The sequence below is a fragment of the Podarcis bocagei genome, assembly GCF_964188305.1.
Source record: "Podarcis bocagei genome assembly, chromosome: 10".
Lineage (NCBI taxonomy): Eukaryota > Metazoa > Chordata > Lepidosauria > Squamata > Lacertidae > Podarcis > Podarcis bocagei.
In genome coordinates this window covers 34,164,324-34,188,571 of record NC_138135.1, presented here as the reverse complement: position 1 = coordinate 34,188,571, position 24,248 = coordinate 34,164,324, and the positions used below count along the sequence as shown (strand labels likewise).

At 43.9% G+C, this 24,248-nt stretch overlaps 1 protein-coding gene across 1 annotated transcript; it reads left to right on the top strand.

The window, feature by feature from the left end:
- The first annotated feature begins 467 nt into the window (after positions 1-467).
- Positions 468-22,818, top strand: ST13 (ST13 Hsp70 interacting protein). The gene is made up of 12 exons (XM_081209426.1): positions 468-744; positions 5,934-6,015; positions 7,365-7,437; positions 7,567-7,637; positions 8,627-8,693; positions 10,334-10,418; positions 11,397-11,507; positions 12,389-12,491; positions 15,545-15,661; positions 18,445-18,508; positions 20,487-20,599; positions 21,228-22,818. Exons 1-12 carry the CDS (start codon positions 635-637, stop codon positions 21,354-21,356), a joined length of 1,125 nt encoding a protein of 374 aa, XP_081065552.1. The 5' UTR covers positions 468-634; the 3' UTR covers positions 21,357-22,818.
- The last annotated feature ends 1,430 nt before the right edge of the window (positions 22,819-24,248 follow it).

Genomic DNA, 24,248 nt, shown 5'->3' with positions numbered 1-24,248 from the left:
GATGGCGTCATTACGCCCATTTCGACCGGAGATTGCATCCCACTTCCTTCCGGGTGCACACTCGGGAATTTTTTATTTAGGCGACTAAATAAAACGCCTGCTTGTAAAAACAAACACGGGGAGACCCATACTCGCGCGCAGAGAGCCCGTTTAGGTCCAGCAATTGCCCTCTAGCGAGTAAAATAACTCGGTGTTGCTCTCCAAGTGGGAATGGCGGGGGCGGGCGGGGACAACGAAAAGAGGCAAACGCCTTGGGCGACTCGGATTTCATTTCTGGAAAATTCCGGTCCGCCCCGCGCGAGCGTCGCTCGAAGGGCCACGGCGGGTGGGTCCGCGAGGGCACAGTGGGAGGAGCCTCTCGGGCGTGGGCAAAGGGGGAAGGCGGCCAGCGGCAGCCTCGAGCGAGCGAGGGAAAGCTGACAGGGGGGCGGGGCAGGAGGGGCGGGGAGCGCGTGCGCGTGGCGCCGAACTGAATTGCGCGTGACAGGCAGCGGGGCCCCCGAGCGAGCGGGAGGGGAGGGAAGAGGGAGGCTGGGAACTTTCGTTACTCCGCTTGGAGGGAAGCTCAAGCGGCGGCAGCGGCAACCACCGCAGTAGCAGCGAGGGGGACGCGCGGGAGGGAAGCGAGCGAGCCATGGACCTGCGGAAGGTGAGCGAGCTGCGGGCCTTCGTCAAACTCTGCAAGGAGAACCCGGCCATCCTGCACAGCGACGACCTGCGCTTCTTCCGCGACTGGGTGGAGGGGTAAGTCGGGGAAGGGGAAGCCCCTCATGGAGCGGCGCTGGAGGAGGGGGAGCAGGGGGTGGGGGTGGAGTGGGGTCCTCCGTATCCCCGTTTCTTCCTCTCTCCCCCCCCCTCACCCGCGTTTTCAGGTGATGAAAGTGTGCTCAGTTTTCGGACGTTAGGGCTTGGGGGGGCTGCTGCTGGGTTTTTGTTTTTGGCGGGAGGGGGGTGTTTGGTGGGCGGCGAACCTTGGATCAGGCCTCGAGAATAAGAGAGAGGTCGGGCTTGAAAAGCGCGGAGCTGGAGGAGTTGCAGGGACTTGTATGGGGCTGGGTAGGTGGGGAATTCTTCGGAATAATTTATTTGCCTTGCGAAAGGTGCCTGCTTTGGTTTGAGTCTTCAGTCCTTTCCCTGGAATCAGAGGCTGTTTGAGGGACGGATGGCCGGATTTGTGGACGGAAGGCCTAGCCGTGTCATTGGAAACCTGTTCTTCTCACGTCCAGTTACTCCACTCCCCCCCCCCCCCCACCTTTCTCGGCAAGGAAAGGGTTTCAGGCTGTTACAATTAACATGTGCTCTTTAATCCTCTCGGTGTACGAACATTTCTGCTGCACAGAAAACGTTGTTTCATGCCTGAGGAAAGGATAAGAGAAAGCTTTCAGATCATTATGATAATTACTCAGGTGTTGCACTTTCTTTATTCGTCTTATATGTATTTTGATGCTGGAATATTGTCCCCACTTACTGTACCAGAGCACATTTAGTGAAAAACAAACATCATAATCTACATGCCAAGCACATTTTTGCCTATGCTTTTCTTTCCACCTGGAAGTTCCTTTTTTGTTGAAAAAAGCATGCATTTTGGAGTAGCCTTAAACTGAGTTGCTTAGGATTGTTATTTCATCTTTTAGAAAAAAAGACTGTATTTATCAAACGACTTTTTGTGGAAGTGTGTGTAACACAAGCCACAATGCACCTTGGATTGTGCAAATATATTGTTGCATGCCACTCCAATCTTGGAGCAGGGCGGGATTCCAGGGGTTCCAAGCGCTTACCCAGGGTTTTGTTTCCTTCTGGAATGAAGCACAGCTGATACTTTAGTGTCTTTATGATATATGATTCAGGCAGGTAGCTGTGTTGGTCTGACAGTCGAAACATATAAGGTCCAGTACCACCTTAGAGACCAACTAAGTTTGTTCTTGGTGTAAGCTTTCATGTGCATGCATCTGAAGAAGTGTGCATGCACACGAAAGCTTATACCAAGAACAAACTTAGTTGGTCTCTAAGGTGCTACTGGACAATCTTTTATATGTTTTTATGATATATGGTTTGTTTACACATATATGCAACCTAAATCTACAATGGAGGGGATTCAAACAGAAATCAAACCGTGCTCTGACTCTCTCACCAGCTTGCAGCTTTACTTCTAGGTCACATCATTGCAACTCAGCTCTAAACTCCAGCTTTGTCCTTTTAACTAACAGAGCTGGGGGAGGGGCACCCCCAGCCGTTTGCCTTCTCACACAGAACCCCTTCCTCTTAATGCCTCATCACCCAGACTTTCACCTCAACACAGGAAGCTAGCCTGGCTTATATTTTAACACTTGCTAGATCCAGGGGTTAGATTAGAAGGATCTCACATAGAGCCTACTTTCTCCCCACCAACTCATAGCAATATGTAACTGTTTTTAGATTTAGTATTCAATTTATGTAAAACTAAGGTAGATAGAGCTGCTTTCATATTGTTGTAAGCATGGTTAAAAACATTTAACTGGATTACTTATTGAAATCTGTACAATAGTAAAATTGGCTGTTAAAATTTTCCAGATGGTTCTCTAATATCCCCTCCATGATTTCAGATCCTGCTTGAAAGCAATCAGTGTTACATTGCCAAGAGTGCCATTTATGCAGCCAACCACATTCTAGCTAAATGAATTAAAAACCATTATGGAGTCCTGTTTCATAGCCCAGGAAAAAACCCTCAAGTAATAATGTTGATGATTCTGTGAAGAAAAACAGTCTAGCTTTGGCTTCTGCAGACCTTAAAGTATTGTTCCATGACAGTGCAAAAGCTTGCATTTCATGCTGTGGAGGGAGGGGTGTAGAAAGAGTTGTGGCTGAAAGAGCTATGATTTGGAGGAGTGTAGAAACAAACATGGCTGTGTTTACTCTAAGGTAACCTGTAGCTCTATCTATTGGGTAGTAAGAGTTCAGGTTTTCTGCTGGAGTGGTAGAGCTTGTTCATTTGAAATCTCTTTGTGTGTGAAATGGTTTTTATTTTGAATCAAATAGTTGTTTAATAACACAGTCTTGTAGCATTAGGAGGCTTTGCATGCATTGTAATCAGTGGACTCAGGTATGCCTAACTCATACTACGATTGGGCTATAAAAGTATCAGTTACCGTATTTTTCGCACTATAGGACGCACTTTTTCCCCTCCAAAAATGAAGGGGAAATGTGTGTGCGTCCTATGGTGCGAATGCAGGCTTTCGCTGAAGCCTGGAGAGCCCCACCGCCAGCCCCACAAGCTCGGGGGACAGCGGGAGAGGCGCAGTGCGCCCTTCCCGCTGTCCCCCGACTTGGTTAGAAGGCTGGCGGGGGGAGAAGCCTGCTCCTCCCCCTCGCCAGCCCCGCAAACTCGGGAGACAGCGGCAGGGGCGCAGCGCGCCTTTGCCGCTGTCCCCCGACTTGGTTAGAAGGCTGGCGGGGGGAGAAGCCTGCTCCTCCCCCTCGCCAGCCCCGCAAACTCGGGAGACAGCGGCAGGGGCGCAGCGCGCCTTTGCCGCTGTCCCCCGACTTGGCTAGAAGGCTGGCGGGGGGAGAAGCCTGCTCCTCCCCGTCGCCAGCCCCGCAAACTCGGGGGACAGCGGCAGGGGCGCAGCGCGCCTTTGCCGCTGTCCCCCGACTTGTCTAGAAGGCTGGCGGGGGGAGAAGCCTGCTCCTCCCCGTCGCCAGCCCCGCAAACTCGGGAGACAGCGGCAGGGGCGCAGCGCGCCTTTGCCGCTGTCCCCCGACTTGGTTAGAAGGCTGGGGGGGGGGAGAAGCCTGCTCCTCCCCCTCGCCAGCCCCGCAAACTCGGGAGACAGCGGGAGAGGCGCAGCGCGCCTTTGCCGCTGTCCCCCGACTTGGCTAGAAGGCTGGCGGGGGGAGAAGCCTGCTCCTCCCCGTCGCCAGCCCCGCAAACTCGGGGGACAGCGGCAGGGGCGCAGCGCGCCTTTGCCGCTGTCCCCCGACTTGGCTAGAAGGCTGGCGGGGGGAGAAGCCTGCTCCTCCCCGTCGCCAGCCCCGCAAACTCGGGAGACAGCGGGAGAGGCGCAGCGCGCCTTTGCCGCTGTCCCCCGACTTGTCTAGAAGGCTGGCGGGGGGAGAAGCCTGCTCCTCCCCGTCGCCAGCCCCGCAAACTCGGGAGACAGCGGGAGAGGCGCAGCGCGCCTTTGCCGCTGTCCCCCGACTTGGTTAGAAGGCTGGGGGGGGGGAGCCTGGTTTTGCGGGAGGCGGGGGAATCCCCCCGCCTCCCAGGAAAGCCAGGAGAAGCCGTGCAGCCCTTTTAAAAGGCGCGCGGCTTCTGCCGGTTTTGCGGGAGGCGGGGGAATACCCCCGCCTCCCAGGAAAGCCAGGAGAAGCCGTGCAGCCCTTTTAAAAGGCGCGCGGCTTCTGCCGGTTTTGCGGGAAAGCTAGGAGAAGCCGTGATCTCTTTAAAGGGTTTGCACGGCTTCTGCGGGCTTTGGGGAGAGGTGAGGGAATCCCCCCACCTCCCAGTAAAGCCAGGAAAGCCCTGTGAAGCCCCTCCGCCAAGGAGAGGCTGCACGGGGCTAAAGGGGAAGCCAAAACAGCGAGCGGGATCCATCCCGCTCGCTGCCTTGGCTTGATCCATAGCTGCATGCAACCTCTCCGGCAGGGAGAGGTTGTGTGCAGCCTGTACGCTGCTCTTTGGGGCTGCGGGGGGGAAAAAGATTTTTTTTCTTGAATTCCCCCCCTAAAAACTGGGTGCGCCCTATGGTCCGGTGCGCCCTATGGTGCGAAAAATACGGTAGTTTTTGAATGATAAAGTCTTCCTAACAAAGTGAGCAGTGAAACTGTAAATCAGATAGGGTGGCCAGAGAATATTAGTAGTTCTTATTTGGTGGTTACTCTTCTGGGTTAATTTTATTTCAGTTAGAGTTAACATTTAATATTATTCCTAGAGGAGTGTGTCAGAGATGCTCCTTTCGTCTCAGAAGTGTTTGACAGATGCTGTAAATGTTTCTGGAAAGCGCACCATTAATTTATTGAAACAGGAAGTGTGATTTCCACCACTACCTTTTGCTGTACATTCTAGGGCAGGGAGGTCCAACCTTTCAGACCAAGTGGGCTGCAAGAGTACTTGACACGGAACCCACAGGCCACACCCTGCATTGTTGTGCTGTGGGGGGAGGCCAAAATTTGAGCCCTTCCCAGCCCTGACGCCTCCTTCCCAAAGCCTCACACCTTGTTTACCCAGTTTTGGGAAAGCAGTGCAAGGAGGGGGGGGGTACGAAGATGATGTTGTGGGCCCTCATAAAAGGTCTCAAAGACTCCTTGTAGCCCTCAAGTCATGTGTTGGATCAACCAGTTTTAGGGAAATCAGTTGTGGTGCAAAGCACATGCTTTGGGAATCAGAGGTACAGAACAACGTAGAACAAGCTGAGCACCTGCACCCCTTGCTCTAGGAAAGTTGCTGGGGATAATCTACATTCCACCTCTTCACAGATATATTTTTTCTAGTGTTATTGCTTGTAACCTTTGTACATAATCACAGTTCTGACTTGAAAGTATGGGTAAAAATGGAGTGTTTTGTTCAGGGTAATTTCCTTAGTGTTGTGGAATCATACTGTGGCATGTGGAAGTACAAGTTAAATCTAGAAATGCTTAACCTTCCACAGCTTTTTCTTTCTTTCCAAATTTCCTGGATTAGAAGGCAGCAAATGCTAGTTAATTGACATTGCTATGCTTAAAGGGGTTTCAGTTGTTCTACCCTAATAACATAAAATTGTGCTGAAGCATTCCTGAGTAGCAATTCAGAAAAGCAAATGGGGCTAATTTTAAGGTAATAGAATTTCTCTTCAGTTATTCTTTAGTCATGAATAAATATTCATTGATAACTGTTACTTAGTGGTTTATACTTTTCATTTATCGTAAACCAAATGTTGTCAAACTCTGTATCTCACCAATCTCTTTCTTTTTTTGAAAAGTATGGGAGGTAAAATACCACCAGCTCCATGCAACACTTCTGAGGAAGGAGCTGCAGAAGGAGCTGCAGAAGGAACACATGAGGTAAGAGAGAGGCACTTGTTAGGATTATGGCTTTTATGTTTGTACATACAATTCCTAATGTAGGGTGCAATTTGATATAAAAAAATTGACCTGCATCTCAACTTTGTGCAATAGTATGGATGCTGTCTTATAAATCACAAATGGGGAGTTGCCTGTAGTCCAAGTGGGAGATAACCAGAGCATGTACCGCTCTGGCAAGACATAGTACAGGCAGGTAGGGTCTCAGCTGGCTTACCAGATGGAGCTGATAGACATCTGCCCTGGACACAAGTGTGTGTCTCTCCTTCATGTGTCAACAAGATCATTAGTAATTACTCAGGCTTTCTTTGCGCATACCTAAAGATGCATGTTGGATACCACATCCTTTGTTGATTCCATGATAATCATTTTTTGAGGCTTCTGTACATAAAGGGCATTAGCCAATACAGAAAAATCATTTGGGAAGATATAGTATAATGATTATGAGTTTAATTTCCCTTTTATACGAAACCCTTGTTGAAAACCAATTTTACCCGCAACAAAATTTGGGAATTAAACAGGGATATGAACATTGAAGAAGATAAATTGAACAATTTATGGACAAAAGCACTATATAAATCTCTGTCAGCAGCTGAGATACATTTCAGACACCGTGATAAATCATTATATCACGATATTTAGCTGCTGATATATTATGATGTTGAAAACCAGATATCGCCCAGCCCTAGTCGTGGGTCAGCCAACATAGAGGAAAGGGTAAGAGCAGGAGAGCTTGCACATGTCATACACATTACTTTTTTGGGAGTAACTATCCCCCGAACAGGAGGTCACCCCATTATGTTTGTTGGCTTTTTAAAGGTCTTTATGCCTTCCGAAGTGGTTTGTCATGTGGCAAAGGCTTCTGTTCTTTGGAAAGCAGAAGTCTAAAGTTCCCTTGGGTGTGTAGTTAGTTGCATAGTTCTTTGAATCCTGACAACTGGCAGTAGTGGTGGTGATGATTGCTGTCAGACTCTGCTAACAAATACTTCGTTGGTCAGATATGCTCCTTTTCTGATGGGGCCCGTTGCCCTATGTTTCAGTGTTACTTATATATGTTTCCAGATCTTCCCAGGTGAATTGTAGAACAGTAGAAAGTCTAGATTTTCCAGTAGTCTGTAGCAAGCAGAATTTAAATAACCAAAATATCATAATTACATTTTTGAGATATTCACCTTTTAAATTTAAAACTTTCCAGCTGGAAAAACAGTGCAACAATTCTCCAGTTCAGTCCCTGAAAATAATTTATTCTGGAATTGTCTGAACATCCTACAATACCACCCTAAGCAAAGCTTTAAATGAGCATGCCAATAATTTGATATCCTTTTCATTAGGCGAAAGCAGAAGAAAAGAAGCCAGAGGAACCGCCAAAGCCATCAGAACCTGAGAGTGAAGAGAGTGATGTGGGTGAGTTATTCAGTACTATATTGCATGGTTTCTGTGTTGTAGATGCAACGTTTTGGCTTCATTTTTCCTATTTAGCCTCTTATGTGGCTAAACTAGGATTCTTCTAATTAGTGGTGGTTTTGTTTGCAGAAATTGATAATGAAGGAGTGATTGAACCAGACAGTGATGAACCTCAAGAAATGGGAGATGAAAGTCTTGAGGTAATAAGCTTAATTGAGATTCGAACTGCCTCTATTTGTAAAACCTCATGTAGCTTTTTCAATCGATCAATCAATCAACATTTCTGGATTGCACAGCATGAAAATTGCTTTATAATATTTAAGAGCTATCTAAACAAATCCATCATGATGCAATCTGTACTAATATATAGGAAACCAATGCAGAACGTGGATTTGAAATTACCCTTTTCATGTTAAGAAAAATAACTGATATCTTAGAAAGATTGTTGTGGCCAAAACAAAGGTGGATCTGGCCATCTCATGTCTGCACATACACTTCTGTATCACATACATGTGCAATACGCCAGGCAGAAGAAATAAAGCAGTCCTGTTGCTTGCGAAATGGAGACAGGGAGCTAGTGGGCTAGCAGGAAGAGCTTGCTGAGCTGGATCAGACCAGCAGACTGCCAGTGCACCAGATGTGTTCTACCATAACTAAATAGTCACTGATCTAAAGGATGGAAAAATAAATAAAACGTTAAGACAATTTCAACTCTCCTTCATACTCTGTGTGGCTTTTTAAAAAGAAGAAATTTATTGTTGATATATATTTTTCTAATTGCCTTTAAGTAGTTTTGAAGCACATATCCCTCTGCTGAGATTCGGTTGAGTCGTATATTGATACTCTAGACCAGGGGTCAGCAACCCTTTTCAGCCGTGGGCTGGACCACAGTCCCTCAGACCATGTGGTGGGCCAGACTATATTTTGGAAGAAAAAAGGTGAACAAATTTCTATGCCCCACAAAAAACCCAGAGATGCATTTTAAATAAAAGGACACAATCTACTCATGTAAAAAAACACTGATTCTCGGACCATCCGCAGGCTGGATTGAGAAGGCGATTGGGTGGCATCTGGCCCATGGGCCTTAGGTTGCCTACCCCTGCTCTAGACCTTTTAAAATTTCTAGAATTAAGAATGTTTTCCAAATACTTCGTGTGAATTTGAGTCACTTTGTTTCTCTCTCCTTTAGGTAACGGAAGAGATGATGGACCAGGCGAATGAAAAAAAGATGGAAGCTATTAATGCACTGGGTGAAGGTGAGTTCTTTATAAGGAAAATTAATTGCCTGACAAGCTTTTTAGGGGTAAACAAAATATGTAATCTAGTATACTTCTATTTTATAGGGTGGATTGTGAGTTTCTTAATTCCCACAATGTTAAGAGAACAGTATTCAGAAGTTGGGTCTTTTCAATAAGTACATAATTCAAACAAAAGTATGTTACAAATTCACCATAACTTCGATTCAGACAGTGCAGTGAATGACTGTCTTTAAAATACAGTGGTACCTCGGGTTAAGTACTTAATTTGTTCTGAGGTCCGTTCTTAACCTGAAACTGTTCTTAACCTGAAGCACCACTTTAGCTAATGGGACCTCCTGCTGCCGCCTGCCGCTGGAGCACGATTTCTGTTCTCATCCTGAAGCAAAGTTCTTAACCCAAGGTACTATTTCTGGGTTAGCGGAGTCTGTAACCTGAAGCATATGTAACCTGAGGTACCACTGTAATTTCATTTCCCATCTGATCCAGAAAAAGAATAATTTTATTTAAAATGCTTGAGACTAAACATCTTGTCTTGACACCTAAAATATGATGTTATAGCCACTAGACTATGGGTAGGCAAACTAAGGCCCGGAGGCCAGATCCGGCTCAATTGCCTTCTAAATTCCGCCCGCAGATGGTCCGGGAATCAGCGTGTTTTTACATGAGTAGAATGTGTCCTTTTATTTAAAATGCATCTTTGGGTTATTTGTGGGGCATAGGAATTCGTTCATCCCCCCCCCTTCAAAATATAGTCTGGCCCCACATAAGGACTGAGGGACGGTGGACCGGCCCCCTGCTGAAAAAGTTTGCTGACCCCTGCTGACTAGACAAGCTTTCTGGGGAGAGGAATTCAGTAACCAGGATGTCAGAAGCATTGCCTACCACTTGATTGCTCATGGTGGTGAAACTCTGAGAAAGGCTTCTCTGTCAACCTGCATGGGAAGATCTCAGCTCCCATGTAGGTTGACAGAGAAGTAGTAGTCCTTAAGGGACCAGTGTTTCAAACTGTAAAAGGCTTTAAAGCAAGGTTAAAGAGAAATCTTATTTATGTTATGGGCCACTGACCTGCAGGTAAAAAAATAATGGAGGGCCAGGCAAATTGCCTCTCACTCATGCAGGTCCTACCAAGGTGTGTCTGTGTGTCTGCCTCACTCTCACACACTATTTTTCTCTCCCCACGCCCTCCCCCCGAAAAGGCAAGGGAGGAAGTGCATGTTGTTGGGCTCCGTTGCCTAAATGCAATCCATATACATTTCACATAGTCATTCCATGGAGATACCACAGTTGATAGTATCAAAAGATGCTGAGAGAGCTAGGGATATCAAAAGGGTTGTATTCCTCTTCTCTTGGCACTGGTTATCGCATAGGGTGACCAATGCGGTTTCTACAACAAAACAGGACTTGGAACCAAGTTAAATTTGTCTAGAAAACCCTACAAATATTTGGGGTTGCACAGCAGCAATTCCATTGAGTGCCTTGTCCCAAAAGAGGATGTCTGCAACTTGCCAATGAGACAAGACTGATGGCCCTATGTACCATTCCCTTTATTCCATATGTCCAGTACTCCTAATTAAGACAAGTATATAATGTAGATGTCTTCTTTGGGGGTACAATTGAAGCTTTATTTATATTTCCAGGTGAACTTCAGAAAGCCATTGATTTGTTCACAGAAGCCATCAAGTTGAATCCACAACTGGCTATCTTGTATGCCAAACGAGCCAGGTGAGACTTTAAATTTGAAAACAAGTGCATTAGAGGATGCCAAACTACGTATACCCAAACACAGCTTAGTCTAGACTAATTAACTCCAGAATTCTCTTGCTAAAGGAATTGTTAGTAAAATGTACATATTGTACAAAATGTGACAATATGCCTTGACCTGGCTGCAAAAAAACTGTTAAGCTTCTTGCGCCTCTTTGTTAAATCTATTTTGATTAGCTCCTTTGCAAGCCAACATACAGTCTTTGACATTTTGAGGTGCTGTTATTCACCTGAAAAGTCCTGTTGGTGGTTGTGGAAATACTTACCAGATGGTCTGTAGAATAATAAGTGTAAATGTCAGTTTTCTAAATTGCTATGTGCTCATGGTTGTCTTTTCTTCTAATGACCCTGTTCCATGTTCTCCTTCCCATATACCTCTTCTCTTTCCCTTGTCCTTAATGCTACCATACCTGTATACATAAAATCAGATTACAGAATGACTTTATGAAAAAGCAAGCATTTTTATTTTTCTTAGCATGCTCAGACATAATTTAGATGTCATATTCCTAATTTTGATTTTTGTCTTGAGTAAGGTAGAATAAGTATGTGCATTTATTAAAGGACTTAGCTAAATTAAATTGGAGGTTGAGATTCTGCTTAATGTTGCTTCATAGAAGTCACTGTCAGATAAAAATTGAAGCAATAGGTGGTTGATGCCATTAATACCAATCTTAGAAAAAGAAAAGTGTATAAGCCATTAAACCACATTATTATTGAATTTTTTTAAATGAGCATTAAAACCTCAGCATACGTGTTAGAAGAGGATGTATCCAAATTACTGAAGCAGCTTGCAGTTTTTGGGACAGTGGAAGGGGAAAAAATACGATTAGGCAGCATGACTGTCATGTAACTTGTAGCATCTCTAGACTCCATTCTGAGTACCCAAAAATGTGCAGCTGATAGTTCCTTAAACATATTTGATTTCCTTGTTGTCGACAGTGTCTTTGTGAAAATGCAGAAGCCAAATGCTGCCATCAGAGATTGTGATAGAGCCATTCAGATTAACCCTGATTCAGCACAGCCTTACAAATGGCGAGGGAAAGCCCACAGGTAAAGAAACTAACTTCTCTTTACATTGTACTCCTCTGATTAATGAAGATACAAACTTTCCGGTCTGGTTTGCTGTTAAACATAATCCAGTTGTGTAGCTGGTATTTTTTAATAAATTGATTCAACTTGTGAGTGTTTGTTTTTATAATTGTAAATTGTTGCAACCTGCCCCAAGACCTTATTATGAAGGACAGGTAAGATAATCTGAACCATATATAAATGCACATTTTTGTACTGTTCTGTTACCACTGTAAATTCTCCTTTGCTTCTTCAATGTAAAACTTGGAATTAAGGGACAGTTTGGATTTGCAAAAATACAAGTACAGTGGTACCTCTGGATGCGAACGGGATCCGTTCCGGAGCCGTGTTCGCATCCTGAGCAGAACACAACCCGTGTCTGCGCGTGCGTGACATCATTTTGAGCGTGTTCGCATCCTGAGCAGAACAACCTGTGTCTGCGCAGGTCGCGATCCGCCGCTTCTGCGCATGTGCGTGACGTCATTTTGAGCGTTTGCGCATGCGTGAGCGGCAAAACCCGAAAGTAACCCATTCCGTTATTCCCGGGTCGTCGCAGGACGCAACCTGAAAAGATTTAACCCGAAGCGACTTTAACCCGAGGTATGACTGTACCATAATAATGAATTGGAAAGTTTCTGTTTTCAAGCTGTGCATATCTATGGGTTTTCTTTTAGCCCAAGAATGATGAACATTCTGGATGTTTTTGGACTCAAAACTCCCATAATCCCCAGCCAGCATGATCAGTGTTCAGGGATGGTGGGAGTTGTGGTTTTCAGAAGTTGTTGGACTAAAGGATGCCCACCCCTATTTTATGCCATGGGTTAAATCTGATTTTAAAATGTCTTGAATCTTGTCATTGCCAGGCTGTTGGGTCACTGGGAGGAGTCTGCACATGACCTGGCATTAGCCTGTAAACTGGATTATGATGAAGATGCTAGTGCCATGCTGAAGGAAGTGCAGCCCAGAGTGAGTGACAACAGGAATACATATTTTCTTACATTTTCTATCCTGGCTTTCTTTTTTCGTGGACCTGAACATAGTGTATATGTGATTCCCCAGAGCTCCTTAGCTTGAACAGAGTGGTGGCCTCACGTGCCTTCAGGCTGTACCTTGGGACATCAATAATTTATTGCCTTGTTCGTGGTTTGTCTTCTGTGGTGTTAGGCAGAACTTATTTCAGAAATTGGTGTCTGTTGGAATTATGCGTGGCCTCATAGTTCAAAACTAAGGATGCTGTGGTTCCATCCTCTAACTTCCAGACGATTGCTGAAAGTAGACAAGTTTGCCATGTGTCCACTGCATGTCTCTGAGTAAGCTCCTATAACATCTGAAGGGGAAATGTGTGTGTATGATATGGGCATGTGTTCCCAATATTTGTGGGAAAGGAACAGTGGGAAAACTGTAGATACATCTGCTGCATAAAATGTGGATCATTCGAGATCAGTGCATTGGCTAGAACTCAATATTATTATTATTTTACTGATTTGCAGCATTGCCGCATGGGAGTGCTGTCAGCTGTGGTTACAAACAGTTCAAAAAATTATTAACTTCAGCCTTGTCTCTAGAGAATCACTCCTTGTTTTTGCAAGCTGGTCTATATATTCAAATAATATTTTTGAATAATTATTTAACTGTACTGTTTCATCTGGTCTGGTATTCTGTAGATCATATGTGGAGACCTTTGGCCCTCCAGATCTTGAACTAAACTCCCATCTTCCTGACCATTGGCCATTCTTGCTAGGGGTGAAGGAAGTCTTAGTTCAGCAGTGTCCATAGGGCCAAATGTTTGACCTTCCTACTGTAAGTTTAGGATTGACATTAGCAAGGGATAAATCTTAACCTTGTACAAAAGGAAGACCCATCAAGTAGGTCATAAATTTTGATATCTCATAATCATGTGTATAATTGAACATTTCTGAAGCTTTGATGTGACAGCCTGGCTTCTGCTTCCTCTCCCTGCCACTGTGTATCTGGAGCTGCTCTTTCCACTGTATTATTTCGCACAGATAGAATGAAAATTTGATTCAACAAGCCTGAGTCTTCCACATACTCTTTTTACTTCATTGACAACTCCTAAAGACTGGCATATGTCTCCCCTTTTCCATGGCTTTTATGGATGAAAAGAAGAAAAGGCATTTCAGAGTTGTAGGAAACGCCTCTGCTCTGTCCATACTCATTGTTACAGTCTCCATGTCTATTGCTTTATTGTTTGCCACATGAAGAGGAGTGAGGATGTTTAGGAAATGCCTGTTGTTGCTAGGTGGGCAGGACCAACTCCTGTGAAGACGCCTTAGGGCAGTTCCCTCCTCCCACTCATTGAAACTCCAGCACAATGATAATAAAAACATGAGCAACTAATTGAAACAGTATAATTTCACAAGACAGAGGACCAAGTAAGATAGGCTAGTCTCAGCCACAGGGATTGAAATTAGCAGGGTGCCAGGCGCATTTCACGCCCAAAGATTCCCCATTTGCAAAAAGCTCAAAAGGTCTAGGTGCCATTTTTTGTGCCTGGCTGATACTCAAGGATTTCTGAAATGTATATGTTTTGAAGCCTCGAAGGATATGTCAGGGATAGCCAAAATGTTAATAAGGAGTTTAACAGTAAAGAGTAGGGTGTGGTGTACCAATATTTTTGTTGTAAGCACCAAATGAAACATGTATTAACAATTTCTGTTAAAATGTGATATTAACAATGTGTCACTTATGTGATTTGTGTATTAGTTCATGTGTATCAAAATAATAACTAAAGTGTGTTGCCAAAATTTGGCTCCTAGCTTTTCTATCTCAGTTTCTAGCACTGCTGAGCCAGGGCAGACTTAGAATCCTAGAATTGTAGAGTTAGAAGCACAAGGGTCATCTAGTCCAACCGCCTTCAATGCAGGACTCATTTGCCCAAAGTCAGGCTTGAACCCATGATTCTGAGATTAAGAGTCTCATTCTCTGCTGGCTAGGCTATAGTTGAGACTTGACCTAGTTGGGAGCCTACTACTGAAAGTCTCTTTAAAGTTTTTGATAAAAGATGCAGAAAGGCGTCCTTTATAATATCTGGAGAAGCATCTGGAAGCTGAAACCTATGAAAAATAGTGTAATGGCTTCTTTAAGTAGCAGTGTTATAGATACTAGGAGCTTTTGCTGCCAAATACTGATGACAACTGAAGGCATGTTTTTTCCAATACATCATGTTTTGAGAAGTCTAGTCGATACCACTGACCCAAAATGTGAGATCCCTAGAGCCTAAAGTTTTGTATGCCAAGTGTGTCGTATACTCCCTGGTATTTTACATTTTGAACATTGGTTTTAGCATTTCTGGCTTCTAAATATGCTATGTTGTCTAGATCAAGGGTGGCAAATTTGCAGGCTAGCCTTGGCCTGCCAAGCCATTTCTGGTGACCTCCCACCCCTTGGGAAAATTGACTTATCTCCTCCATCCACAGGAGTGCCTGTTCACCAGTTAACATGGTTCTATTGCTAAGGGGTCAAGCACTGCAGAAAGAGGAAGGTTGGTCAATTCTTTCCACCACAATGCTGGGTTAGGAGAGGATCCTAACCCAATGTGGCACTGAGGCTGAAAAATGTTAAGACACTCCATTATTGATTAAGACTTTTTAAGTGGCAGTCTTCATCCTTTAGCTTGGCTTGGCCAGAACATTATAAGCAATCCTCTCAAAAGATTTTTACACATGAGTTGTAGTATGAACTCCTAGATAGGTTTCCAGACTTTTAAAGCCTGGATAATTGTTTTCACTATGTTCACTCATACTATCAGCAGCTTCAGGCTGCACGTTTTGCCCTCTTGTGAAATACTGACTTCATATCCTGTGGGACCCAGCTACATATTGAATCTTAAGTTGCCTGTTGAAGAGAATGTATGTGTCTTAAATATATAATTTTCAGTACTAGAAAAGAATTGGCAGAGTACAAAAACAATTAAAACTAGTTGAGGTAGGTAAAGTGCTAAGATGGCGTTTTAAAGATGCTCTGGATTCATATGACCATTACCCACCCTCTGTGCTCAGGCTCAGAAGATTGCGGAACACAGAAGAAAATATGAAAGAAAGCGTGAAGAAAAAGAAATCAGGGAAAGGATGGAAAGAGTAAAGAAAGCTCGAGAGGAACATGAGAGAGCTCAAAGGGTGAGAGCTTAATAAAGCATGTACAACAGGAAAATAACCCAGCATAACTCTATCCAAAAAATGTGCATGGAAATAGGCTAAAAAGGGGACACTTCTACAGTTTCAAATGCTAACCTATATTTTAGAATGTCTGTCTTTAACTGAGTCTGTATTTAGTTGCAGAGAACTTCAAATGATAACTATTTTTTGTACAGGTAACTCACATCTTACACTTATTATACATACTTAACATGATCACAGCTTTATGCACACCACCAGTTTTCTTTTTAATTTTTTTTTAACGATACCATGAAAATGTGGCGCATGGGGTGGAAAGGGGTGGCTGAGCAAGAAGAAACTGCAAACAATCCCAGTAGTCTTTGTGAAAGCGTTTGAGTTTGGTTGAAGAGTCTGCAGAGTGTGAAGAGAAGGCAGTGGAGGTAGCAGAGAGTTGGAGTGGGTGATTGGTGGAGACCAAAGAGACTTGTGGAAAAGTTTGGAGAGACATTGGGGGAGGTTGGAGTGTGGAAGAAGCAGTTGGAGAGGGAGATTGAAGGAGGTCGGAGAGACATCACAGGAGTTTGGAAGAGGAGGTTGGAAGAGGTCTGAAGGACTTGTGGAGGGGCTTGGAGAGACATTGGAGGAGACTGGATTGTGGATGAGGTGGTTAGAGAGAGCTACAGAGTGGCCACAGAACACAAGGCATCCTCATTATCAGCTGCTGAGAAACCAAAGAAGAAGTAAAGGATGGTTCCCACACTGGAAAAGAAGTTGGCTGTGCTGAGCTGCTTGAGACCTGGCATGTCTGTGTGCACTTTGGCACACAAATATGGCCAGAATGAGTACAGCATCCATGCCATCAAGGTGCATGAAAATGAGGTCCATGGAGAAGTGGCAGTAAGTGCATCCCTGGCTGCAAAGGTGACCAGCCAAGTGCAAGACATGGCTTTGGTGAAGACAAAGAAGGCACTGAGCTTGTGGCTGGAAGACAAGAACCAGAAACATGTTGCTATGGATGGCAGCTTCTCGTGCCACAAATCTCTCAGCCTCTGTGACCACTGTAAACTTTCCACTGCAGTTGGGAATCAGCAAGGAATTTAAAGCCAACTCAGGTTGCCTTAAGAGCTTTAAGATCTGTTTCAACCTGAAGAATGTCCAGGCAATAGGGAAGGCTTCATCTGCAGACAAAGAGACTGTGAAAACATACCCTGCACAATCAAAGTAGCTGCTGGACAAGTCCTGTCTTCCAGAGCAAGTCTTCACTTTAGACGAGACAGGACTTCTCTGGAAGAAAATGCCTGAGCAGACTTGCATTGCCAAAGCTGAAAAGCAAACCCCTGGCTTCAAAGCTGGAAAGGCTAGAGTAGCTGTGCTGCTCTGTAGCTGTGCGGCTGGACACTTAATACAGCCATGCTTGCTGTACAGGTCTCAAAACCGCTGTGCAAAAGGCAAGGAGAAGAATCTATTTCCTGTATTTTGGTAATCCAATGAAAAGGCCTAGGTGACACCATCATTTCTAGATTGCTTCCATAACTGCTTCTTTCCAGAGGTGAGACAGTTCCTCAGATAGAAACAACTGTGGTTTAAAATGATGCTGCTTATGGACAATGCTGGGCATTGAAGGACTCTGCTTCGCACACAGCAAGGTAGACGTCGCCCCCCCCCCCCGCATAGGACATCCCTCATCCAGCCTCTGCATCAAGGTGTGTTCCACTCCTCCAAGACTACTCACAAGAAGCTCATCACCTGGATAATCAATGCAATGGATGCTGATCCATCTCTTGACTCCATGGTATGCTGGATGTCCTTCAGCGTTACCCATTGCGTCACCTATGTCAAACAGGCAGTGGATGCAATCAAGCCTGAAACAGTGAGTGCATGCTGGTGGAACTTGTAGAAGGAATGTGTGCACGATTTCAAGAGATTTTCAAGCCCTGTCGCTGAGGTGGAGGGCATTGTGCAGATGGCCAGGCAGGTAGGTGGTGATGATGACTTTGTTGGCCTCATCCAGGAAGAAGTAGAAGAACTAATTGAGGGCCAATAGCTAGAGAGGAACTGGTCAGATCAAGTTTAGAATGTGAGGATGAGGATGGAGAGCAAGTTGGAACCTGCAGAAATTTTCTCAAATCTTCCAAGTCATAGAGCACACAATTTATCTGATTGCAGAGTTTGACCCCTTCATGGAACGCAGCCTCAAGATCATCCATGGGATTACAGACACTGAGGCCATGCAAGGAAATGTTTGATGAGTTCAAGAGACAACAGTGGCAATTGTGCCCATGCAATCAACCCCTGGATCTGAACCACAGCCAAGCACTTCTTCTGGCTATCTGGCAACACCTCATATCATCCCCTAAAGCATCATTTAGCAAGGAAGAGGAGGAAGACTAAGAGCCTTATTTGTCACCCACTGATGAGTGCAGTGATTTATTTATTTTTACAGTTTTCTAGGGGTCGTTCTGGCTTTGCGCTGCTTGTATGTGCAGTGGCCGAGAACATAACCCCTGCTGTGTAAGATGCGAGTTACCTGTAGTTTGAAGCCCAGTGCTATAAACACTGAGGGAGCAGCAACAAACTTGAGCATTAAAATAAATATCACAACTATTTTCTTTTCAAAACTCACTCTTCCAGGGGCCTAGAAATTCAGTATTATCCTGGAGTGAAGCAGTATTGCAGAACCTAAGAGCATGTAGGGTCTATATAGTAGGCTTTGGATCCAGTTGTAACAGCCTTCTCAGCTTTCTATGTATAATATTGATTAGTTGCAGATCATGTGAAGTTTTCTCATGATTTCTTGATTGCAGGAGGAAGAGGCTCGACGACAAACGGGAGGACCTCAGTTTAGTGGCTTCCCAGGTGGCTTCCCAGGTATGTGTTCATTTCAAAGCATGAATAGCAACAGAGAGATGGTAACTTAATGGATCTGGGTCATAGCATTTTGTTTAACTTGCTATTGGGGCAAAAGAAAAGCTGTACTTATGTAAGTTTGGTTTTTCTAATCAAGAGGGAAAGTTGTTTAGCTGTTGGAAGGGAATATCTGTATGTGAAGGGAACACATAACTACTCATAGGAACAAACACTCTCTGTAGTAGCCTAGGAGATCATGAAAGTGACTTGGGGGCTGGTAAAGAGGGAGATGTTATTGGGACCTGAAGAGCCTCACCCATATCGTCCTGCACCCACACTCTCTCACTTCTTTGCAACCAAAGAGAAAGCCTTTCTGGACATGGCATGCCATCTGTAAGCACATGGCAGCCATCTGTAGGCACATCCCCAGAAAGGCTCACCTCACTGCTTTTAGGGACCAGGGAACCTCTTTTTATTCTTTTTGTATTTTAGGCATTTTACAGTCTTAACTGCTTGCTGTGTTTAAACTGCTGGTTGTTTTTTATGTGGTTGATTGTTTCTTAATCCTTCAATTTTATGAACCGCCCTGGAACCAAATCTAATGAAGGGTGGTAGATAAACAAACTTCCTAACAGCAAATCTTAGAAATCACATACACTGCAGAATTGCTTGCCCATACAGCCTCCTCTCTTGTGTTTTGCTTTATTGGTAAGATTGTACAGAGTATGTACAACTTGCTGTGCTGCAGTAATCCTTCACATACAATTTGCTAAAGAGGCCATGATAATACATTCCTCTGTTTATGATAAGACAAAGCCTTGAGGTAGCATAACTATTTCACAGGTAGCCTCCAGCTGAAAGCTACCATATTTGGACCCGGAAGACTAAGTGGGTATTGGAGTGGGTATTGGAACACAGGATAAAGTCTTGACCTTTGTTCAAGAAAAGTTTTAGTTCTTTTGCTCTCCTGGCTATAGGAGGCTTCCAAAGAATTGTAATATGTAAGGATGTAACACACATATGAAAGCAGGGTATGCTTTGCTGCAGGATTTGTACCCACAGGTGCCAAGGAGCCCCCAAAGGCCTTCATTGGCACCTGCAGGCATCATGCTGCCTGTGAGAGCTGGGTTGGTTTCCCTTGATATTGGGGCGGGGGGGGCGGGTTGTAGAGGATTTTTAATGGCAGAGCAGTTGCTTCAGCTGGAAAGGCTGCTTCCTTGCATTCTGGTTGGTTTGGCAGGATGTTTGAGCGGCGGGTTAGGAAGTGGCAGGGATGGCCCATCCTGTTTGCTTGTTGCCCACCAGCTATGTGGAACTGGCAGCAGGTACTTGTTGCTTGTTCACCCCATGTAGGGGCTCCATCTGTGTGTGTGATTAAGATGCACTTTGGAGATGGAGAAGAGGTATGTGTGACAGAGAAGGAAGCAGAGGTATGTATGTGGTGCAGTCTGTAAGGGTGGGAGGGCAGGAAGTACGAATGTGTGGTCTCAGAAAGAGGAATGGATGCACTTGGACAGAGAGAGAGGGAGAATATTGTGTTTGAGTGGGAGTACGTGGCATATGTGTGTATGAGAGAGATTTATGTGTATATGTGGTCTATTTGGGTGCTCTGTGCATGCACGTGCATAAAAGTGTGTGTGATGTGACCACTTTGTATATTTTTCCTTGAACTGCGGAATGCTCCCCATTACTAGACAGCAACATCACTGGTTTGTGTATGGGTATTCAGTATAGTGTGCAATCAGATCTAGCAGGACATAGCTGACTTCCCATGGTAAGCATGAGATTGTCCAGGGGGTTGGGGAGAAAGCAGCAATGACTGTAACTCACTCTAATTTTTTTTGTTATGCTACACCCCTCATGACAACCATTTTGCATTATGCCACACGCCCTATGGTAGCCATTTTGTGACTAGCATCCATAACACTTTCTCAAAATGTGCCCTCTGGTCCAGAAAGATTGTTGATCCCTGCTCCAAGTCTATGCTTTACATTTTCAGGTAATTTTCCTGGTGGCATGCCTGGCGGCATGCCTGGTGGCATGCCCGGAATGGGGGGTATGCCTGGTCTCAATGAAATTCTCAGTGACCCTGAAGTTCTTGCAGCCATGCAGGTGAGAACATAGAACAAGTAAAATAATGATGATTGAGAGATTTATGGAGCCCTGATTCTTCATATGAGTTGTGCTTGTTCTCTAAGGACCTTCCCCCAAATAGTTGATTATTCCAACATTCATTTATTTTCAGTCATTTTTATTCTGCTTTAAAAATGCCCTCAGGGTAACATGTGGCCTTTGTAACAAATGACACCTCTTAACAAGAGGAATCTTAACTGCAAGAAATACCACTTGATGTGGCTAAACAGCCTATGAATACAATTTTTAGATATTTTATATTAATTTTTATATAATTGTTTTAATATTTTATATTAATTATATATATATATTTACAATTTTATATAATTATATAATTGTTCTCAAGGCCGATAGGGGGTCTTGTCAGCCCAGGACCTCCATATACACTGCTGAGGTTTGCATCCCGGTGAGGTCACTTCAGTGCTACTAACACAGAGGTTTGACTTCACCCCCAGAGATGCACTCCATTGTCTCTCAAGACAGATGGATGCCAACAACAACTAGCATATAGTTGATTTTATATTGTATTGTGGCCTTAACATGGATATGAAAGCCCACTTAATTTCATACAACAGTACAAGCCATTTCCCCCCTTTTTGTTTTACAGGATCCAGAAGTCATGGCAGCTTTCCAGGATGTTGCACAGAACCCAGCAAACATGTCAAAGTACCAGAATAACCCCAAAGTCATGAATCTCATTGGCAAACTATCAGCCAAATTTGGAAATCAACCCTAAAATCCCCTTCCATTGCAAGAGGTGGGGGATGTTGCAATAACACAAACCATTGTACCTATAATTCTCAGAAGAGAATTAGGGTGCTCTGGGTAGAATCCCTTTTCCTCCTCCCTCCGTGCTTCAGAAATGGCAGTCACTTTGATTGTATTCAGGTTTTATTTCAAAAAAATACATTTCCCCCTCTCAGCACCTTTGCCCAGGAGTTTGTCTTACTCAACAGTAGTGCCGTTTCTTTTAAATTTTTATTAATTGTAATCTTCCAGTAGATTGTACCAAAATGTGTTGGGGGGGGCTATTTTCGGAGGGGCATGTGGTTTTTTTTATTTTAAGTAATAGTATTGGGTTTCTGCTTCCCAGTAACTGAACTCCTTTGTGAGAGCTTGTAACAATTCTTAAGTTCTAACATAAGTGAGGATCAGTATTTTTTATTTTAACTGGAAGAAATAATACACAATTAATATTCTTTTTTATATATTCACAAGGGTGACTTAAATAGTTGCAATCAGATTCTTCACAGATCAGATCCCTGCAGCAGTGGGTTAGGCTTTTAATATGTTGGTACAAATGCTGTTGAGGCTGGACTACTTATACAATCAATGTTGAGCCAATTAACTTGTTAATTGGCTCTGTCAAGTTGTGTAGGGGGCAAATGTTTTTATTAACATTAGTCAGCTGAATAACTTCAAAAGGTAGGAGCCTTTCTGTAACTATTGAACATTATTCTTGGTTTAATTTCCTAATATTGTAGGAGGAAAACAAATTGGTTGTATTCATTCTTTAAATAATTCAGAATGAATATATACAGCATAGATCTTAAGATTGGTGAAGTTCTGGATTCTCATTTCATGGAAGCTCTAATGAACTTACATATCTTTTGCCAGAACCTTACATATCTTTTGCAGCTGAGTACTTCCCTATTTCCATATAACCTAGTTAGAGTATCAAATACTGATTTTTATAGGGCGGGGGGTTGTTTGTCATACTATCACATTGATACTTGTGGAGCTTCAGTTGAAAGGAAAAGAAGGAAGATCTTTGTTGGAATGGCAAATCTTCAGTATAATTACAGCATGTGTATTCATTGGACACTTTGCTGAAATGTTCATTGATAACTAATACAATTAAATCTGTTATTTTCTCTCTACTAAAATTTTGATTCCCGCTCTTAATGTTGGAAACCTTGTTATAATTACGTCTTGGTCTCTTCTAGGGCTTTTGAATGTTTCCTGTTCTGTGCTCTTGTAATTTTGTCTGAACCCATAAGTGATGTATGCTTTCTGTTTGTTTAAATCTGAACAGATTTAGGAACTCACTTCTAAAAATAAACTCCATAAAGTTTTTTTCTTCTTCATACAATAATAATCTCATTGAATGAAAAAATATGAATCCATTTTTGCTTAAGAATTAGTTCTGAAAATACTTCTAGTTGCCTTTAAAAACAATAAAGACTGGTTTTGAATAATATTTTTTGTTAATTATTGCATAAGTGGTGCTCATATATGCCTTAAAACAAATTCATGGGAAGCTATTCCAGATTTTAAGTTGGAGGGGTTATTACCCCTCTATTATTATCCATGCTGGGTTGCTCAACCATTGCTACTGTGTCTTTTCTTTTAGCAGATCAAGATGATCAGGTGACAGCAAAAACTGCAATGTTTTTAGCGGAGGCAATTAGAATAAGATGTAAACCCCCCAAAATGTATTTTCTATAGTTAAGTTTTTACCTCTATCTTCAGTAATAATAATAATAATAATAATAATAATAATAACAACAACAACAACAACAACAACAACAATAACAACAACAAACCTTTATTGTCACCACACTACATGTGTGCAGTGAAATCAAACGAGCCCCCCCCCCCCATAAACTCAGTCTTGTTCGCACTCTGTGTGCTTGTCGGAAGTCAATTACACCACTATTTTTTCACATTCAGCAGCCCACAGATAAAAACTGTTCTTTAACCTGTTAGCGCGTCTGACTATACTTCTGTATCTCCTGCCCAAAGGTAGGAGATTAAAGAAGTGCTGGCCAGGGCGTGAGTCATCCCTTTAGTGCTATGGCTAGTAGCTGATGCAAATAAAGATTCTTCTCATTCTGCAGCTTCTTTTTAAGTTATCTCAGCAGTTACAATCTCACCAGTCTAGAAGCAGTCTAGAATCCTGTCGATGAGGGGAAATCTAAGGCAAATCAGAATACAAGAGCCTGCTGAATGAGCCCAAAGGCCCACCTGGTCCAATGTCCAGTTTTCACATAAGTGGCTCATGGGAAGCCTGAAAGCATGGGACGCTTGAGCGCAACTTTCCCCACTTGTTCCTACAAATGCAGATTGGGTATTGTGTGGCACTTGTAGGTGTGCCAATCGAAGCGGCGGAGCAGCCACACCCAAGGCCATCTCACAGAAGTTTAAAATAGATAAAGGCCAAACTGCGGCGCCCTCGGTTTTTGCCTTTCCCTGCCAAGGCTTCTTTTCTGCGGGTGCTCACTCTCTCCTGCGGGCCTGACAGGACTTGCTGGGCAAAGTTTTACTGCCTGCCCTCGCCCTCACTGTACAGTGGTGCCTCAGGTTAAGTACTTAATTCGTTCCGGAGGTCAGTTCTTAACCTGAAACTGTTCTTAGCCTGAAGCACCAGTTCAGCTAATGGGACCTCCTGCTGCTGCCACACTGACAGAGCCCGATTTCTGTTCTCATCCTGAAGCAAAGTTCTTAACCTGAAGCACTATTTCTGGGTTAGCGGAGTCTGTAACCTGAAGCGTATGTAACCCGAGGTACCACTGTACACCCTTTTGACGCGGCTGCGCCTGCCCCTCCGCAAACCAGCCTGCTTCGAGCTGCTCTGCCCCTCTCACGTATTCCCCGCCCTCTCACTCATTCCGCGCCAGCCGTTGAC